General features: G+C 48.2%; 2 protein-coding genes across 2 annotated transcripts in view; both read left to right on the top strand.

Annotated features, from left to right (window-relative positions):
- The window catches only part of cdk14 (cyclin dependent kinase 14), a 99899-nt gene extending 85859 nt beyond the window's left edge, over window positions 1-14040 (top strand). The window contains exon 15 of the mRNA XM_084702267.1: window positions 13004-14040. The gene's annotated coding sequence lies outside the window, so the exon portion shown is untranslated. The remainder of the gene's footprint in view (window positions 1-13003) is intronic.
- Window positions 14041-17254: 3214 nt separating this feature from the next.
- Window positions 17255-20000, top strand: part of fzd1 (frizzled class receptor 1) — a 3655-nt gene continuing 909 nt past the window's right edge. Inside the window, exon 1 of the mRNA XM_084702266.1 lies at window positions 17255-20000. This exon is cut by the window's right edge and continues 909 nt beyond it. Within this exon, the coding sequence (XP_084558392.1) occupies window positions 17618-19258 (1641 nt within the window). The 5' untranslated portion in view covers window positions 17255-17617 and the 3' untranslated portion in view covers window positions 19259-20000.

Below are 20000 nucleotides of genomic sequence, written 5' to 3'. Positions count from 1 at the left end.
AACCCCCTGAAAACTGGAAAAACCAGCAGGGTTCCTCTTGGTGTGGGCTGTTTATGCAAGGACTGTGTGTTTGTGTGTTCATGTGTGTATGTGTGTGCGTGCCAGACTAGGTTGTATCAGCCAGTATCACAGTACTGTATGTTCCTGATAAAACGAGACTGAGAGATGCTGCTTTCATTGTGCCAGCAAGCTGACCTGCCTGGTCTATCACAACACAACACACACACGGAGATGAAACACACACTTACAGATACACACTCACACACGTTCACACATAAACAAACAGACAACCCCGAGACAGACAGTAATCCAGTCCGACCACGACCCCTCATCTCACACAGGCTCAGTTACCTTCTCTGCGGGCACGAGCACAAGCACAGTTTGTGTATTTATTTGGTTTTGCATAAGGAATCAGACAACCAGCCTGTCAAAGTGGTGGTAGTTTGCAGTTGTGCTTCCCTCCCTCCTCACTGTGCTTCTGAGCCGCAGAACACAGCGAGAGGCGCCGTGACACCAGCAGAGGATTGTGGGAGAAGCGCGGCCCTGCATTATTCATACGGCTGGAAACGCTTTAATTAAAAGTGCTGCTCGGTATTGAGGGAGAGATGAGTGTGTGTTTTGCCTCGGTCATGTTCTCCGTGTCTTGAGTTCTCAAGGCTGCTGGAGTATCCCTCTGCCTCCTCTCTCTGGCTGAGAGAGAGAGAGAGAGAGAGAGAGAGAGAGAGAGAGAGAGAGAGAGAGAGAGAGAGAGAGAGAGAGAGAGAGAGAGAGAGAGAGAGAGAGAGAGAGAGAGAGAGAGAGAGAGAGAGAGAGAGAGAGAGAGAGAGAGAGAGAGAGAGAGAGAGAGAGAGAGAGAGAGAGAGAGAGAGAGAGAGAGAGAGAGAGAGAGAGAGAGAGAGAGAGAGAGAGAGAGAGAGAGAGAGAGAGGGGGGGGAGAGGGGGAGGGAGGGAGGGAGGGAGGGAGGGGCAGAGAGAGATGAAGTGGGAGAGGGAGACAGTTTGGTTACTTGATGAGAGCAGAAACCTGTCAGGGCTAGAACTGCAAGGCTAGCTAGAATCTCTAGGCTAGTTAGCAGCGCTTAGACAGCTAGACCTGCTAGACTAGCTAGCAACACCTAAGCAAATTCATGCTACCTAGAACCGCCAGGCTAGCTAGAACCCTTAACTTAGAACCGCTAAGCTAGTTATTCAGCAGTAGAACATCATGTTTATTTGATGGACTCACACATACTTGCACAAACACACACTCACACACACACACACACACACATATATTGTACACTCTCACACATAAACCCACACACACACCCTCCCCTGGTGATGGTAGTGGAGCGCAGGGCAGGTGGATGAAAGCTTCAGAGCTGGGAGGAGATGTTTCTGATGAAGCCTTTCATTCTGCTGGGGACCCGGTCAACATGTGATGGACAGGCTCAGGAGGGGGGTGTGTATCTATATGAATGTGAGAGATAGAGAGATAGAGAGAGAGATAGAGAGAGAGAGAGAGAGAGAGAGAGAGAGAGAGAGAGAGATAGATAGAGAGAGAGAGAGAGAGAGGGGAGAAAGAGAGAGGAGAGAGAGAGAGAGAGGGGGGGGAGAAAGAGAGAGGGGAGAGAGAGAGATAGAGAGAGAGAGAGAGAGAGAGAGAGAGAGAGAGAGAGGGGGGGGGGGAGAGGGGGGAGAAAGAGAGAGGGGAGAGAGAGGCAGAGAGAGAGAGAGAGAGAGAGAGAGAGAGAGAGATCAACTGGCAGAGTGAGATGCATATGGAAAAAGAAAGACAGAGAGCGAGATGGAGAGTTAGAGAGTGACAGAAGAGAGATGGAGAGAGAGAGAGTTGAGAGCGACAGAGGAGAGATGGAGAGACAGGAAGACTTCTAGGAGATGAGCTATGCAGCACAGGCTGACATATCTGTTATATAGTAGTATATCTGTTCTGTAGTAAAATACCTGGTCTATAATAACATCTCTGAGTTTCTCTCTCTCTGTATCTCTCTCTCTCTCTCTCAGTTCAGTTCAGAATGCTTTATTGGCATGACAGTTCGGGTTGAGCAGTATTGCCAAAGCAGTCCATATTGAAAGGACATTTTACAGTAATATATGTATCATAGCATTTACATTATAACAATAATAATATGGTAGTATACTATAACAGTAGCATAGTAATAGTAACAGTAACACATAAATGCTTGTTAATATACAGACAGGTTTTAACAGTTGTACAGGGTTGGTTCACTGTCCCTCAGGTTGTGACATTGAGAGACATATCTAGCGGCAAGGCTTGCAGTAGGCCCTTCGCCCAGAGATATCCTTAATTTCTCGTTTAAATTAAGCTCTGTGTAGTTTTCAATTAAATCCTTACATTTTTCCAGATATTGATCTCTTATACTTCTATATTTGTAAAATTTAAGTAGGAAATGTTTTTCTGTTTCAATTTCCCCTGATGTACAGTGTCCACAGATTCTGTACTCTTTATTCTGTACTCTCTCTCTGTATCTCTCTCTCTCTCTCTCTCTCTCTCTCTCTCTCTATCTCTCTCTGTAGACAGTGAGTAGGAGTCTCTGGCTGAGGACCTGCTCTCTGAATCACTTGGCATCATTAGTGAATGTTCACTACCCCAGCCGGTTACAGCTGTGTGTGTGTGTGTGTGTGTGTGTGGAGGGGTTTAGGGCCAGTTGAGAGATAAAGAGAAAGAGAGAGAGAGAGAGAGGAGAGAGATAGATAAAGAGAGAGAGAGAGAGAGAGAGAGAGAGAGAGAAAGAGAGAGAGAGATAGATAAAGAGAGAGAGAGAGGAGAGAGATAGATAAAGAGAGAGAGAGAGAGAGAGAGAGAGAGAGAGAGAGAGAGAGAGAGAGAGAGAGAGAGAGAGGGGAGGGGCTGGGTTTGTGCTAGATGTGTTTAAACAAAAGAACATGTACACCAATCAAGGGATAGCTCAGAGAAATAAAACACTCTCACACACACACACACACAGAGGGAGGTATAGATTGACTTGTCGTACTGGGTTGGAGATGCAGGGATTTCTCGCCTGGTTGAGTCCTAACAAGGCCCTATGCTCCGTGCTCCTCGGGCTCTGTTATTGACTGTGTGTGTGTGTGTGTCTGCGTGCGCGTGTGTGTCTGAGTGCGCACGTGTGTGTCTGCGTGTGTGTGTCTGCATGTGTGTGTGTGTGTGTGTCTGCGTGCGTGCGTGTCTGCGTGCATGTGTGTGTGTCTGCGTGCACATGTGTGTGTGCGTGTATGTGTGTGTGTGTGTCTGCGTACGCGTGTGTGTGTGCGTGCATGTGTTAGCTGGGAGACAGCCTTAAACCCTGAGGCCTCGTAAGAAGGGGTTATAGTGTGAGCCCAGCGGGACAATGTCTCTTCATCCTTGCTTCGCCCTACTCTTCCCCCTCCTCCTCCTCCCCTCCACCCTCCCCCTTCCCCTACTCTTCCCCCTCCTCCTCCTCCCCTCCACCCTCACCCTTCCCCTACTCTTCCCCCTCCTCCTCCTCCCCTCCACCCTCACCCTTCCCCTACTATTCCCCCTCCTCCTCCTCCTCCTCCCCTCCACCCTCACCCTTCCCCTACTCTTCCCCCTCCTCCTCCTCCTCCTCCCCTCCACCCTCCCTCCTCCCCCTTCCTTCCCCCTCCCCTCTCTCTACTCCACCCCTTCCTCCTTCCCTCCTCTTCCCTCCCAACCTCCCTCCTCCTCCCCCATCCATACCCCCCACCCCGAACCCTTACCCCACAAAACAAACAATGCCAGACATACATGCCGGCTGTATTTCTGGATAACCTGATTACACTGTTATAACATGACTCTGTTTATGTGCTTAGCTGATTTCCTGCGGCTGAGGAATAGTTGGCATTTTTGGCATGTTGTTCCCGTAAAGAGCCTGTATGCTAATGAAAGAGGTGAGGTTTACAGTCTACAGAGCACAGCAACTTCCTGCGCTGCTCTGCTGTAACAGGAAACTCACCACTGCCCTCTCTGCTCTCACGGAGTGTCACGACTGTTCCATCTTGCTGACTGTTCCATCTTACTGACTGTTCTATCTTACTGACTGTTCCATCTTACTGGCTGTTCCATCTTACTGACTGTTCCATCTTACTGGCTGTTCTATCTTACTGGCTTTTCCATCTTACTGACTGTTCCATCTTACTGGCTGTTCTATCTTACTGACTGTTCCATTTTACTGGCTGTTCTATCTTGCTGGCTGTTCTATCTTGCTGACTGTTCTATCTTGCTGGCTGCTGGTGCAGTGTACTGGACAGGGGCCGTACAGGGAGAGACAGGTCTCTCTATGATAGAGATGAATATGGAAAGAGGAGAGGATGAGAGAAAAGGAGATGAGAGAGAGAGAGAGAGAGAGAGAGAGAGAGAGAGGGAATGGAGGGAGAGAGAGTGATGCAAAGAGAGAGAGAGAGAGAGAGAGAGAGAGAGAGAGAGAGAGAGAGACAGAGGGAATGGAGGGAGAGAGAGTGATGCAGAGAGAGAGAGAGAGAGAGACAGAGGTAGAGAGGAAAGAGATAGCGAAAGACAGACAGACAGAGAGAGACAGTGGATGGGATCTGAGGAGAGCAGTGGTGACTAAATAATACTCTCCCCCTCCCAGAACATACTGCATATGGGATGAGTGTGAGTTATATACTGACGCTGTCATCTTCACAGTACCAGAAGATATGACTTTAAGCAGGATCCTCATAGCAGACCCCTTGCTTGGAAAATGAATTATAAATATGCTACATTAACCATCAGATTCCCTGCTCTGACACACCCGGGCTTTCTGAATACATTCATGTCCAAAACTAAAGTTTCAGTCACCCAGAGAGAAGAGAGAGAGAGAAGCTCTTAATTACATGTAAATATGAAGCAAGTTTTCCAAACAGATTGCCATCTCCCCCCTCCCTCGTTTGCGTGCTCTGTAATTCATTAAACTATGCAGATCGCTGTACTTGCACAAAATAGGCTAATGAATCCACTAGACGATGGAGGCGTCCCTAGCGAGGCGTGCTGTGCTTGCCTACCAAGGGCCCAGCAGCTGAGCTAGCGCTGGGCCTGTCAGATACACAGCCCCAAGCCTGCCAGCTCAGCCCTGGCTTATTAGACAAGGTTGCAGCTCATGCTTTGTGTGTCCTAGTTTCTAGCCTCTAGCTCCTAGCCCATAGCCCCTAGCTCTTAGCCTCTAGCCCCTAGCCCCTAGGCTCTAGCCCCTAGCTCCTAGCCCCTAGCTCTTAGCCTCTAGCCCCTAGCTCCTAGGCTCTAGACTCTAGCCCTTAGCCCCTAGCCTCTAGCCCCTAGCCCCTAGCTCCTAACTCCTAGATCCTAGTTCCTAATTACTCACCAGCCTAATTACAGCTGTGGTTGCTTTTTCTTAGCCTGGTTGCTGTCAAGGAGGAGACAGGAGTATGGTTCGCTCCTGGTTCAATATGCAAGTTAGTTTATTTATCTGTGATCATAGATACAGAGAGTGGGCTTTTCCGCAGTGAAAAGCCCTGGTGTAGTGTGCATGGCATAGAGGGCCCAGAGCAATAGACAGGATATCGTTTTCTACACTTTAGACATCCTGCCCTTACCTAATCCTGAGTAGACAGATTTACATTGTTATCGCATATTTGGCAATAGTTTTGGGGCAGGGAGGGTTCTACAAGTTAGAGAGTACAACTTACGTTGTTCAGTCATTGTCCCTGGTTGTTTAGCTGTTACTTTCCATCTCTTAAATAGCTGGGTGTATCTGGTCAGTTATGGCCTGTCTTGGTCTACCCTTTGGTCAGGGACAGGTCGTCTTAGGTAACTACCATCTTGTGATGTGCTGCGTCAGTGCTAGTTCACCTGAGGTAACGCTTCACTTCTTAGTCAGGGAGGTCATCTTAGGATGATTCAGACAGTGCAGTGCTAGCTTACGTCAGGAAACTTAACTAGTTCAGTAATAGTAAGTTAAATACAGCTAGTTCATTTACATTTATTCATTTAGCAGACACTTTATCCAAAGTGACTTCCAAGAGAGAGCTTTACAAAGTGCATAGGTCACTGTTTACAACAAGATAGCACCAAAACATTGTGGGTAGCCAAAACATGAAGCATACATTGTGAACAACCAAAATAAGTGCCAAAGGGAAGAACCATAAGAGCATGAAGTTAAGCAAGTTAAACAACATGAGTCGCTATAAGTGCAAGTGTATCTGTAGAAAAGCAAGCAACAGTAAAAAATAAGATAAACTGAAATGAAATATGTTGCAGCGAGTACAACAGTTTAAATCAGTTACCACTAACCAACAAGAGCAGCAAGTCTCTAAGCAAGTCATTGTGATCCTTGAGGAAACTAGCATTGGGTCCAGCAAACCATTCCTAAGTACCGTTGTACACCCGGAACAAGTGTGTTTTGAGCCTTTTCTTGAAGGTGGAGAGACAGTCAGTGTCTCTGATGGAGGTGGGGAGTTGATCCCACCACTGATGGAGTTCAGTAACAGTAAGTTACATACAGCTAGTTCAGTGATAGTAAGTTACATACAGCTAGTTCAGTAACAGTAAGTTACATACAGCTAGTTCAGTAACAGTAAGTTACATACAGCTAGTTCAGTAACAGTAAGTTACATACAGCTAGTTCAGTAACAGTAAGTTACATACAGCTAGTTCAGTAACAGTAAGTTACATACAGCTAGTTCAGTAACAGTAAGTTACATACAGCTAGTTCAGTAACAGTAAGTTACATACAGCTAGTTCAGTAACAGTAAGTTACATACAGCTAGTTCAGTAACAGTAAGTTACATACAGCTAGTTCAGTAACAGTAAGTTACATACAGCTAGTTCAGTAACAGTAAGTTACATACAGCTAGTTCAGTAACAGTAAGTTACATACAGCTAGTTCAGTAACAGTAAGTTACATACAGCTAGTTCAGTAACAGTAAGTTACATACAGCTAGTTCAGTAACAGTAAGTTACATACAGCTAGTTCAGTGATAGTAAGTTACATACAGCTAGTTCAGTAACAGTAAGTTACATACAGCTAGTTCAGTAACAGTAAGTTACATACAGCTAGTTCAGTAACAGTAAGTTACATACAGCTAGTTCAGTGATAGTAAGTTACATACAGCTAGTTCAGTAACAGTAAGTTACATACAGCTAGTTCAGTAACAGTAAGTTACATACAGCTAGTTCAGTAACAGTAAGTGAAATACAGCTAGTTCAGTGATAGTAAGTTACATACAGCTAGTTCAGTAACAGTAAGTTACATACAGCTAGTTCAGTAACAGTAAGTGAAATACAGCTAGTTCAGTAACAGTAAGTTACATACAGCTAGTTCAGTAACAGTAAGTTACATACAGCTAGTTCAGTAACAGTAAGTTACATACAACTAGTTCAGTAACAGTAAGTTACATACAGCTAGTTCAGTAACAGTAAGTGAAATACAGCTAGTTCAGAACATAGCCTGATTACACACACAGGTCACCCACACCCCTTCTTTCTCCCACTGCCTTCATTCTTTTCCCATCCTCCATCCTCCCTCCTCCATCCTCCATCCTCCCTCCTCCATCCTCCCTCCTCCATCCTCCCTCCTCCCTCCTCCATCCTCCCTCCTCCCTCCTCCATCCTCCATCCTCCATCCTCCCTCCTCCATCCTCCATCCTCCCTCCTCCATCCTCCATCCTCCCTCCTCCATCCTCCATCCTCCCTCCTCCATCCTCCATCCTCCATCCTCCCTCCTCCATCCTCCATCTTCCCTCCTCCATCCTCCCTCCTCCCATCCTCCCTCCTCCCATCCTCCCTCCTCCCATCCTCACTCCTCCTTCTTCCCTCCTCCCATCCTGCCTCCTCCCATCCTCCCTCCTCCCATCCTCCCTCCTCCATCCTCCCTCCTCCATCCTCCATCCTCCCTCCTCCATCCTCCATCCTCCCTCCTCCATCCTCCCTCCTCCCATCCTCCCTCCTCCCATCCTCCCTCCTCCCATCCTCACTCCTCCTTCTTCCCTCCTCCCATCCTGCCTCCTCCCATCCTCCCTCCTCCCATCCTCCCTCCTCCATCCTCCCTCCTCCCATCCTCCCTCCTCCCATCCTCACTCCTCCTTCCTCCCATTCTCCCTCCTCCCTCCTCCCATCCTCCCTCCTCACTCCTCCAGCCTCCCTCCTCCCATTCTCCCTCCTCCCATCCTCCCTCCTCCCTCCTCACTCCTCCAGCCTCCCTCCTCCCATCCTCACTCCTCCACTCCTCCCATCCTCCCTCCTCACATCCTCCCTCCTCCCATCTCTCCCCTCCCTCCCTTTCTGTCCTGTGTTGAGGAGACATAGTCACACCCACACACATACTCACACACACACACATTCACACACACTCAGAGACACAAACACTATACTTTTTTGAGGCACATAATCATACGCTCAAACACACACACACACACACACATACACACAAATGTCTCTGAGATCTTCTAATCCCATTACGATGGTGTGTGTGTGTGTGTCTGTGGGGTGGGGGAGGCATGCAGAAATAGACCAGTACGTTCCAGCTCTGAACAAAGTCCCATCACGCTGCCAGCGTGTTCACGTGCCTGCACACACGCTGGCACAGCCTGATGTGCAGATGGCAGATGAACTGACAGGATATCTTCCCATTGAAATCATACAGACAACGTGTAGACTTCAAGAACACCTACAGTTACAACCTGAAGCCCTTGAACCCGAACCCCACTGGAAGCAATGACAGTGTCCACGAAGTTGGGGGAAGAATCACCATGCTGTTGATCCCAGAGGGTGTTGAAGGAGAAGGGGTTTGTGGCGGCTTCCCTCTCTCTGCTCAGCAGCTTGTTGGGGGAAGCCTGGACTTCAAGGATCTCACTGCAAATAAATAACTCGCTGTTAGTGTACATTTGACGAGAAATAGGAACTTGGAACTTGAGTTGACGCCCTGTTATATTCAAGACACGCTACAGCCCAACACCGCACACCCAACATCACACACACACAACCACACACACACCCAACCACACACACACCCAATCACACACACACACCCAACCACACACACACCCAACCACACACACACCCAATCACACACACACACCCAACCACACACACACCCAAACACATACACCCAACATCACACACACCCAACCACACACACACCCAAACACATACACCCAACATCACACACACCCAACCACACACACACCCAACAGGCGTCTAACAGAAGTCTGCTCATTCTCTCTGCGTCCGTCCTCAGGACAGGCTTCTCTGCGCTCCAGCGCTGAGGCAGGACAGGGCCACTGCTTGAAGTTGTTGCCAGGCGTGAGGGCCTGAGGCCTGGGCAGCACACAGCACACAGGCTGCTCTGGGGACCCCTGGAGGTCTGTGTGTGTGTGTGTGTGTGTGTGTGTGTGTGTGTGTGTGTGTGTGTGTGTGTGTGTGTGGGGGGGGGGGGGGGTTATGTAGTGTGTGTGGGTATATAGTGTGTGGGTATGAGTTTGTGTGTGCATGGGTATGTTGTACCTGTGTGTGTGTGTGTGTGTAGTGTGTGTATGTTGTGTGTGTATGTAGTGTGTGTGTGTGTGTATGTTGTGTGTGTATGTAGTGCGTGTGTGTGTGTATGAGCATGAGCGTTCATCTTTCTCCAGGTTCCTCCTCTGTGCTTATGTTCTGACAGACAGACAGACAGACTCTCCTCTCTGGATGTTGAGACAGACAGACAAACAGACTCTCTGGATGTTGTGAAAGACCGCTTCCCATCCTCTCTTAATCCTCAGGAATGTGTGCATACTAACTTGCACCTGTGCAAGAGGGCCTCTGTTTTCTGACTGCTCTCCGGTGTGTGTGTCTGCGTGTGTTGGTGTGCGTGTGTACATGCGTGCATGCATGTGTGTCTGTGCGAGTGTGTAGGTATGTAGGTTGTGTGTGTGTATGTGCATATGTGTAGGTGTGTGTCTGTGTGTTTGTGTGCTTGGCTCTGTTGATAGAATCTTTGATAGAGGACAGGGAGAGGAGAGGAGAGGGGAGAGGACAGGGGAGAGGACAGGGGAGAGGACAGGGAGAGGAGAGGGAGAGGAGAGGGGAGAGGGGACAGGACAGGGGATAGAGGACAGGGGAGAGGACAGGGGAGAGGACAGGGAGAGGAGAGGAGAGGGGAGAGGACAGGGGAGAGGACAGGGAGAGGAGAGGAGAGGGGAGAGGACAGGGGAGAGGACAGGGAGAGGAGAGGAGAGAGGACAGGGAGAGGAGAGGGGAGGGGAGAGGACAGGGGAGAGGACAGGGGAGAGGACAGGGGAGAGGAGAGGGGAGAGGACAGGGAGAGGAGAGGGGAGGGGAGAGGACAGGGGAGAGGGGAGGGGACAGGACAGGGGAGAGGACAGGGAGGATGTGCAGGAAACAGGAAACACATGGGTGTGGAGTCTAGTCCTGCACAGTGGAGTGTATGTCCATGAGCCTGTTTGCTTGTGTTTGTAGATTATTCTGTTTCATGTCTGTATTCTGCTTTAGTGTGTGTGTGTAAATTAGTCAGTTTGTGTGTGTGTGTGCGGGGGGGGGGGGGGGGGTAGGGTTATGTTAGATGTGTTATGAGCAAGACTCCTGGGAAGTATAGAAGAGCAGTTGAGAGACCCATCTCTCCCTCCCTGTCCTATGTTTCTTTTGTGGGAGAGAGAGAGAGAGAGAGAGAGAGAGAGAGAGAGAGAGAGAGAGAGAGAGAGAGAGAGAGAGAGAGAGAGAGAGAGAGAGAGAGAGAGAGAGAGAGAGAGAGAGAGAGAGAGAGAGAGAGAGAGAGAGAGAGAGAGAGAGAGAGAGAGAGAGAGAGAGAGAGAGAGAGAGAGAGAGAGAGAGAGAGAGAGAGAGACAGAGACAGAGACAGAGACAGAGACAGAGACAGAGACAGAGACAGAGACAGAGACAGAGACAGAGACAGAGACAGAGACAGAGACAGAGACAGAGAGATCACTGCCTCAGAGAGACCAAACTAGAGGGGGTAGATGTTCATGGTGTCAGTAAGCTGGTGGACTACAGTTAGAGAAGGCTGAGAATACAGGGTATAAAGCAGACAGAATACCTAACTATGTGTGTGATTATATAGTTAGTTACACTTCTGTAGCGTGTGTGTGATCTGTTAATTATCTTTACTGATTGAATGGAAACTTGCATTAGTCAACTAGAAGCAGTTGGCTGTAGCCATGGCAACTCAACACAGTACTGGCCAAAACACAACATTCCAACGATGCAAATGGCTGGAAACTTTGAAGTACAGTTGCTTGTTTTCTCTCTCTCTCTCTCACCCACCTTCTCTCAGTTCCTCTCTCTTTCCTGCAGAAAGTGGATGTTTTAATTAAAGCTGTGCCTTTAATAAATGGAAAAATGCATTTGTGTTCATTAAAATTAATCCCAAATCCCCAATCCACATGCACACTTCCTCTCTCAGAGGTTTATTGAAGAATCAGATCGTGTCCCAGTTTTAGGTGTTGGCAGGGGATAGTTTAGCGGGTCATGACCCTAGGTCATGGGGAGAGAGGGGTCAAGGGTCACGGTGTTAGAGAGGTGGTGGGGGAAGGAGGGGTCAGGACTGTCGGAGGGGACAAGGGAGGGGAGAGAGGAGAGGAAGGGGAGAGAGGAGAGGAAGGGGTGGAGAGGAGAGGATGGGGGAGGGAGGAGAGGATGGGGGAGAGAGAAGAGGATGGGGGAGAGAGGAGAGGATGGGTGCTGTCTCTCCATTATCTACCCTCCTCTTTCTCTTTCATTCTTTCTCCCTCTTCTCTCTTCTCTCTTCTCTCTTCTCTCTCTCTCTCTCTCTCTCTCTCTCTCTCTCTCTCTCTCTCTCTCTCTCTCTCTCTCTCTCTCTCTCTCTCTCTCTCTTTTGCCCCCTCTTTTTATCTACCTCTTTCTCTCCCCTCTGTCTCTCTTTCCATCCATCTCTCCCCCTCCCTCTCTTTCTCTCCCGTCTCTGTTATTGAATATCCCCTCAGCCAGCTCTAAGCCCCCCCCCCCCACCCTCTGTAATGATGTCATCCTGTTTGGGGCCCATCCACAGGGCTGGACCAGCAGCTGTCCCTATTGGAAACGGCCACGCCTTGCAGGTCCTACCAGCCAATCCCACCCTCCAGCTCTATCTGTTTGGCACGCACACATGCAGGAACACACACACACAGGAACACACACACACACAGGAACACGCACACACACACAGGAACACACACACACACACACACTCCTTCTGAGTATCCTTTCACCCCACAGAAGCAGAAACCCACATCTGTTCTCAGTCTTCAGAGCCCTATGTATGTGTGTGTTTCTGTGTGTGTGGTTCTGTGTGTGTATGTTGTGTGTGTGGTTCTGTGTGTGTATGTTGTGTGTGTGGTTCTGTGTGTGTGTTTCTATGTGTGTGGTTCTGTGTGTGTGTATATCTGATGCTGTAAGCCTTCGGTACTGCACGGGTGAGCTCTTTCTAAATCCAATACACCCGATTCTCACACAAGCGCGCACACATACATTTCTGCACGTGCACACACACATTTCTGCATACACACACAGCATACACACTGTCCTCACTCAGAGTAATGTCATGTGAGACTAAACACACAACACACACACACAGCATACAGTACTCACACACACCACACACACCACTCAAAGTGTGTTAGAGGGAGAGAGATAAAGGAAGAGCTGAGAAGAGACGCCATCCATCCAAGATCTCAGACTCCTGGCAGACACTGTCACTGAGAGAGAGAGAGAGAGAGAGAGAGAGAGGGGGGGGGGGAGGGGGGAGGGGGAGGGGGAGGGAGGGAGGGAGGGGGGAGGGGGGAGGGGGAGGGGGAGGGAGGGAGGGAGGGGGGAGAGGGAGAGAGGGAGAGAGAGAGAGAGAGAGAGGGGGGGGAGGGAGGGAGGGCAGAAAGGACACACAGAGAGACATGCATTATTTATTAGTGCAGTATGGTCACTGGGAGAGAGAGGAGGATTAGGGGAACTCCGGGCCAGGTCCTCTCTGTCCTTCACAAACGACCTCCCCCCCCCCCCCCCCTCCTCCTGTATAAACGGTGTTGTGTGTGTGTGTTGCAGGTGTCTGCCGTCCCCAGCCAGAGACATAGGAACATGCTGACATAAAGGACCTGGAAGAGCACCCCTCCACTTCTGTTTATTTAAGTTATTATCCTCTCAGAGGTTACCTGTATGTGTGTGTGTGTACATGTATGTGTGTTTGTCCTCATTATAGGGGGATACCTCTAATTTCAGGTTATCATTTGCAATTTTTGTTTACTTTTTATAAGGCTATATGATACCCATACTTCACATTTACAATATAGAGAAAGGACTTTACAATATTGTGGTTTGTGTAACTAGCTACCTATGTAAGAATGTAATATTTGTATGTACAGTATACGCATATGTTGAAGATATTTAGCAGACTGTTTCCAAATATGCGAACATTTAATCCTAAACATTCATTTACTGCATGGTACACACACACACACACACATACACACACACACACACACACAAAGCACCCCAAGGGAATGAAAAGCATTAGTAGTGTTTTGTGTACTTTATTGTTATAACCATGGTCAAACCAAGTCAATAATATGAAAAGCAATGGTACAGTAATATTACTAGTTACGCAAATGAAACAAAGGTCCTATCACTGCCAATGATAACATAGTGATGGTACTACTATGGCTAATAAGGATGATGATCATTCCATGGTGCTCTCACAGACCACAGGAACAGCACCAAAGAAATCCACACATTCATCACAACACCCAGCCAGTCACAAAGTTCTGCTCTGTTAGTGAGTGAGTGTGTGTGTGCATGCGCGTGCGTGTCAAACATGGGCAATACCCTCACAGTGGTGCTTCCATGTATGAGCTAACGTAAGCAATAGGCTGTACCCTGACCAGCCCCTGTGACTGTCGTCATGCTCCGCCCCCTCCGCCCCAGCGGCAGCTTAATCAAGGGCACTTCTAATAAGGATGTTGGTCACCTGATTAAATAATATGACAGAAGTGCTGTTATCAGGATAGATGTGCAGGGCTTTTGTGTGTGTGTGTGTGTGTGTGTGTGTGTGAGTGAGAGAGAGAGAGAGAGAGAGAGAGGGAGAGGGAGAGGGAGAGGGAGAGGGAGAAGGAGAGGGAGAGGGAGAGGGAGAGGGAGAGGGAGAGGGAGAGGGAGAGGGAGAGGGAGAGGGAGAGGGAGAGAGAGAGAGAGGGAGAGGGAGAGAGAGAGAGAGACACTTCTGCTCTCACTCTTTGTGTTGCCATGTCCCTTCAGCGTCCTAGTCAATAACACCTTTTTACGACATGTTAAATGAACATCGTATTGGCTGAAATGAGAATTGTTTATAGATTATACTGAATTATTGTGTGTGAACCCAAAAAAATGTCACATTGATATTAGTTATTGTTAAATTTGTCAAAAAGAAAATGGTTTTAACAATAATGAAGGTGATAAGCAATAGACTATCAAGAGTAATATGGTCACACACTGTACGGTGACACAGTACTTTAACTAGTAGTACTGTGACCATAGGACTGTAGTAGAGATTAGTACTCTGTAAACCCCCAAAAATCTCAATACTCCTAACTTTTGTGGAAACTGATTACATCAAACTATTTAAGTAACTTTCTTTAAATAAATAATAATTCATACAAGCTATTAATTGATTAAATTTATAGTTTGTTGTGTGTACTTAAGAGATTAGATTACTTACAGTTTCCACAAGTGTTTTGAGGCCTGGTCTAGATTGCAGGACCTGGCCTGGTCTGGTCTGGCCTGGCCTGGCCTGGCCTGGTCTGGCCTGGTCTGGTCTGGCCTGGTCTGGTCTGGCCTGGCCTGGTCTGGTCTGGTCTGGTCTGGTCTGGCCTGGTCTGGCCTGGTCTGGTCTGGTCTGATCTGGTCTGGCCTGGCCTAGTCTGGTCTGGTCTAAGGGACTTCAGACCGTATTAGAATCTGAACGATCCAATATTTCCCCCTCATCCAGATTCGTCCTGTTTCCACCTCCTCATGTGTATATCTCTTCATCAACGCCCCTTCCCCGCATCTGACGCTCTCATCATCACATAAACACCTGAAGAAGATCAACACAAATATACTGTATATATATTTTTGGCTTCCGTGTGGATGAATCTCCTGAAAGCACGGCTGTCCTTTTTAAACTTGTTAGCTTTTACAAGCAGTTACCTTTCAGAACTCAAATTCATTTGGAAAGAACTTGTACTTCATTGAAGATTTAGCATTGTGACGGTTTGGACAACAAGATCCATGTCTTGGGATTATGTTCATGCTTTAAGTTGCCGTTTAGATCTGAAAAATACTGTAACGTACAAAGACAAGAAACAGAAGTCGGAATGGCTGTCGGAATTTCCCAGTTGGCTTCATTGAACCTGCTTCTGAAAGTGTATAATCGGAGTCATATTTCATGTGAATATTGGATGATTTCATTTCCTTTGTTCCAAACCGTTTTGGGCTGCATACAGCAGGAGATGGAAGGACGTGTGCAGCGTGTGTTGGTAATGCTTCTGTTATGTTTGCAGAACAGGGCTGAGGATGACCCCTCTGCGCTGTGAAAGAGGAAATCCCTCTACGCAGGTCACCCACCCGCTTCTGTTACTGTGCTAAACAACTATCTGTTTTTAAAATTTGGAGAAGGTTAAAAAAATATATACAAACACACACACAGAAAAAAAAAAAAAAAAACGCTTCACTTTACAATTTTTTTTTTGTATGATGCACTGAAAATACATCATTTTCACAAGTGGTTAGGAACTAACACGTGTTACCAGTCACTTTATAAACTGAAACTTAGCATATAGTAGATATAGTTCTGAATATTATTATTATTTGTTACGACCTGTATGTAATGTTATTATGGAAGATGTAATGTCCTTCTGTAAATGTTGTTTATTGTTGTTTTACCTAAAACAATAAAGTTTATTAATGCGTAAAATCCCGTTCAACTTGGATCTTTTTACAGCAACTGGTCAGTTTCTCTTCCCCCTGATTGGTCGGGACTGTGTGGTAAACGTTCCCAACGGATTACGGAACCAATAGCGTGTAGGTTGTGGAGGTAGCTCTTCTCTATACAGAGATTTTCCATCATTTCACAGCCTTATAGCCTTATAACTTTCCATCATTTCACAGCCTTATAGCCTTAATAAAATTAGAAATGTTTTTTGGGCTGTTGTCTTGTACAAAAAAACACGATGTCCTTCCATTTTTTGGGGGATAAGAGATAGTTTTGTAGGATACAGAAGGGCATTAAAGGTTTATTGGCTTCACTTCTGGATGCAGCCTGAAGGAGAACATCTTCCAGCCTTCTGGTGTCAGTATGAATTAGACACTTCCTTCCTCTGACAGACAGGCCAGCCAGCCAATCACTGAGCCTTGGCTCCTTCCCTTCTTTAGGGGTCATCTCTATTTCCTACTCTCTGCAGCACACAGACACACACGTTCGCATAAACACACTCACACACACACACACTCAAACACACACACACACACACATTATCCTCCTTACCCATCCATCCCTCAGGATAAACCTGCATTAATACCCAACAGTTTGCTTTAGATGCAACAGATGCTGTTTTATCCTTGAATGTTGAGGTGTGTCTTTTGTATACTCTACAGAGTTTAGTTGTATTGTGTGTTGAAGTGACAGTGAAGTGGACAGTTGAAAGAACATTAAAAGTTGATGGACAGTTAGGACTCCCAACACCTCCACCCTGGGTCATATCCCTCCCTCCCTCTCCCCCTCCCTCTCCCTCTCCCTCTCCCTCTCCCTCTCCCTCTCCCTCTCCCTCTCCCTCTCCCTCTCCCCCTCCCTCTCTCTCTCTCTCTCTCTCTCTCTCTCTCTCTCTCTCTCTCTCTCTCTCTCTCTCTCTCTCTCTCTCTCTCTCTCTCTCTTGCCCTCCCTCCCTCCCTCTATCTCCCTCCCTCCCTCCTTCTCTATCTCTCTCTCGCTCACCCTCCCTCTCACTCCCTCCCTCTCTCTCTCTCGCCCTCTCTCCCTCCCTCTCTCTCCCGCCCTCTTTCTTTCTCTCTCTCTCTCCCCCCCTGTACTACATTTGATTCGGACCGAAATAATTTTTTATGGCGGATTTATGGGGTACGTGAATGTATGTCATGCAAATTATTGGGGAGACGGAAAGTGCTACCGCTCACTCGATTTGGAAAAATTGTAGACCTTCCCTTAATCTTGCGTTCTGCTAAGTCCCACCCTTTTTTCCATATGAAGGAGAGAGAGAGAGAGAGAGAGAGAAAGAGAGAGAGAGAGAGAGAGAGAGAGAGAGAGAGAGAGAGAGAGAGAGAGAAAAGAAAGAGAGAGAGCACGGACACCCGAGGCGCCTGGAAACAGGTTGGAACAGCGCAGAAGCTGAAAGCATTTGTCGGACTGGTGTAGCTGTACATCAGCGCTCAACACGGACTTACTGACGCGGATATCCTCAACAAATTCTACTTGCGGGAAAAAAAAAATTGGGAAACGTAACCTGTGTTAACTATCGGCGGACCTGCGAGAACAGCCGAGAAGTTGGATCGGGAATATCTGTATTTTACACGGAAAGAAAATCTAACAAAGAAAGGAATCTGGGAAGTGTTGTGGGTTTGTGAGCTGGCCAGCCAGCTAGTTTGGAAAGAAACCGTAAAGAAAGTAAGGCACTGGCCGCGCGTACATTTCGCAGCATGGATTACCACAACATCTCGCATGTATTTTTGTCAGCGTATCTTTTGTTGAGTTTGGGATTTTGCGCAGTTAACGGGCAGTACGGAGACAGAGGGATGTCTATTCCGGAACATGGGTTTTGTCAGCCTATTTCAATTCCACTTTGTACGGACATCGCATACAACGAGACCATCATGCCTAATTTACTGGGACACACGAACCAGGAGGACGCGGGGCTCGAGGTACATCAGTTTTACCCGCTCGTGAAGGTGCAGTGTTCTCCAGATTTAAAGTTTTTTCTGTGCTCTATGTACGCGCCGGTGTGCACCGTGTTGGAGCAGGCGCTGCCCCCGTGCAGGTCACTGTGCGAAAGAGCGAGACAGGGCTGCGAGGCTCTCATGAACAAATTTGGATTTCAGTGGCCGGACAGCCTCGCGTGCGAGTCGTTCCCGGTTCATGGAGCGGGCGAGTTGTGTGTCGGGCAGAACGTGTCAGACAAAAGCACACCGGTGAACCCAACCCCCGAAGTTACGGAGCCTCCTTACGAACGAAACCGGCAGGTCAAATGTCCGTCGTCTCTACGGGTCCCGCCCTATCTCAGTTACCGATTCCTCGGCCAGGATGACTGCGCAGCTCCGTGCGAGCCGAAAAGGTCGCACGGAGTCATGTTCTTCAGCGAGGAGGAGTTAAAATTCGCCCGGATATGGATCGGTATTTGGTCGGTGTTATGCTGTGCCTCCACGTTATTCACCGTGCTGACGTATCTGGTGGACATGAAGCGTTTCAGCTACCCGGAGCGGCCCATCATCTTTCTGTCGGGCTGTTACACTATGGTCTCCATCGCCTACATAGCGGGCTTTCTCCTGGAGGACAAGGTGGTCTGCAACGAGCGCTTCGACAACGACTACCGGACGGTGGTCCAGGGCACCAAGAAGGAGGGCTGCACCATCCTCTTCATGATGCTCTACTTCTTCAGCATGGCCTCATCCATCTGGTGGGTCATTCTGGCCCTCACCTGGTTCCTGGCGGCCGGAATGAAGTGGGGTCACGAAGCCATCGAGGCCAACTCCCAGTATTTCCACCTGGCGGCCTGGGCAGTGCCCGCCGTCAAGACCATCACGGTCCTGGCGGTGGGCCAGGTGGACGGGGACGTGCTGAGCGGGGTGTGCTTCGTGGGCATCAACAGCGTGGACGCCCTGAGGGGCTTCGTCCTGGCGCCGCTCTTCGTATACCTCTTCATCGGCACGTCTTTCCTGCTGGCCGGCTTCGTGTCCCTTTTCCGGATCCGCACCATCATGAAGCACGACGGCACCAAGACGGAGAAGCTGGAGAAGCTGATGGTGCGCATCGGCATCTTCAGCGTGCTGTACACCGTGCCCGCCACCATCGTCATCGCCTGCTACTTCTACGAGCAGGCGTTCCGCGAGGAGTGGGAGCAGACGTGGATCAGCAGGGCGTGTAAGACGTACGCTGTGGCGTGTCCCGTCAGACACAGCCCCAACATGAGCCCCGACTTCACCGTGTTCATGATCAAATACCTGATGACGCTGATCGTAGGGATCACTTCCGGGTTCTGGATCTGGTCCGGGAAGACCTTGAACTCCTGGAGGAGGTTCTACACGAGACTGGTGAACAGCAAACAGGGAGAGACCACTGTGTGATCTCTCTCATCAGACCTGGATGACCCAGACAGGCCCATTGACTGACCCCTGACTGCCAGAATGATAATCACGTTTTTCTTGTTGTTTTGTGGCAAAGACGCTCGTTGGTATACTATGTTTGTATTGTACATAACGCATTTTGTGAGATTTTTGTAAGTATATATGTATTTAAAGATAAAATATGATCTTGTTTTATCTAATTTCTTTTTGAAGTTGTTTTTTGAAAAAACCTTTCTTGAGCGTTTTTGGACTTAACGGGCTCATACCTACTCACCCTGTGCTTCCTGAACGGGGGTGAAGTGGCTGGGAGGGAGGGGTGCTGCGGGTCCTGGCTCGGGCGGGGGTGGCGATCGCCAGGAGAACGCTCTTTGTGTTCTCGGTCCGCGGACTGCCTTCTCTGGAAACGTTGGCTCTGTTCCAGGGTCTGTCTCGTGAAAGCCAAGTGCCTCATGACGGTTTATCCCTGCAGATTGTCTGCACTTTGTGTCCACTGTTCAGCGTGTTTTCAGAGGCCTGGGATTTAAAGTAGAACAGTTTTTTTGTTTTGTTTTTTGTTTTGTTTTTATGTTGAGAAATTAGGTATAGCTTCCTTGCAGATTGGGTGCAGCTGTGCGGTCGACGTGAGTCACACAAGTACAGCCGTTTTTATAGCCCGTTTTTCAAGCACAGACAGTTTCTATAGTATTATTTTTTTGCCCCAAATAAAGCACAACAAATGCGCCAAAGTTATATGTTGTTCTGC

The sequence above is a fragment of the Hypomesus nipponensis genome, chromosome 2, assembly GCF_054491055.1.
Source record: "Hypomesus nipponensis isolate SF chromosome 2, ASM5449105v1, whole genome shotgun sequence".
In the NCBI taxonomy this organism is placed as follows: Eukaryota; Metazoa; Chordata; class Actinopteri; order Osmeriformes; family Osmeridae; genus Hypomesus; species Hypomesus nipponensis.
Note: the sequence above shows the minus strand (reverse complement) of the source record. Positions and strands in the feature narration are given on the sequence as shown.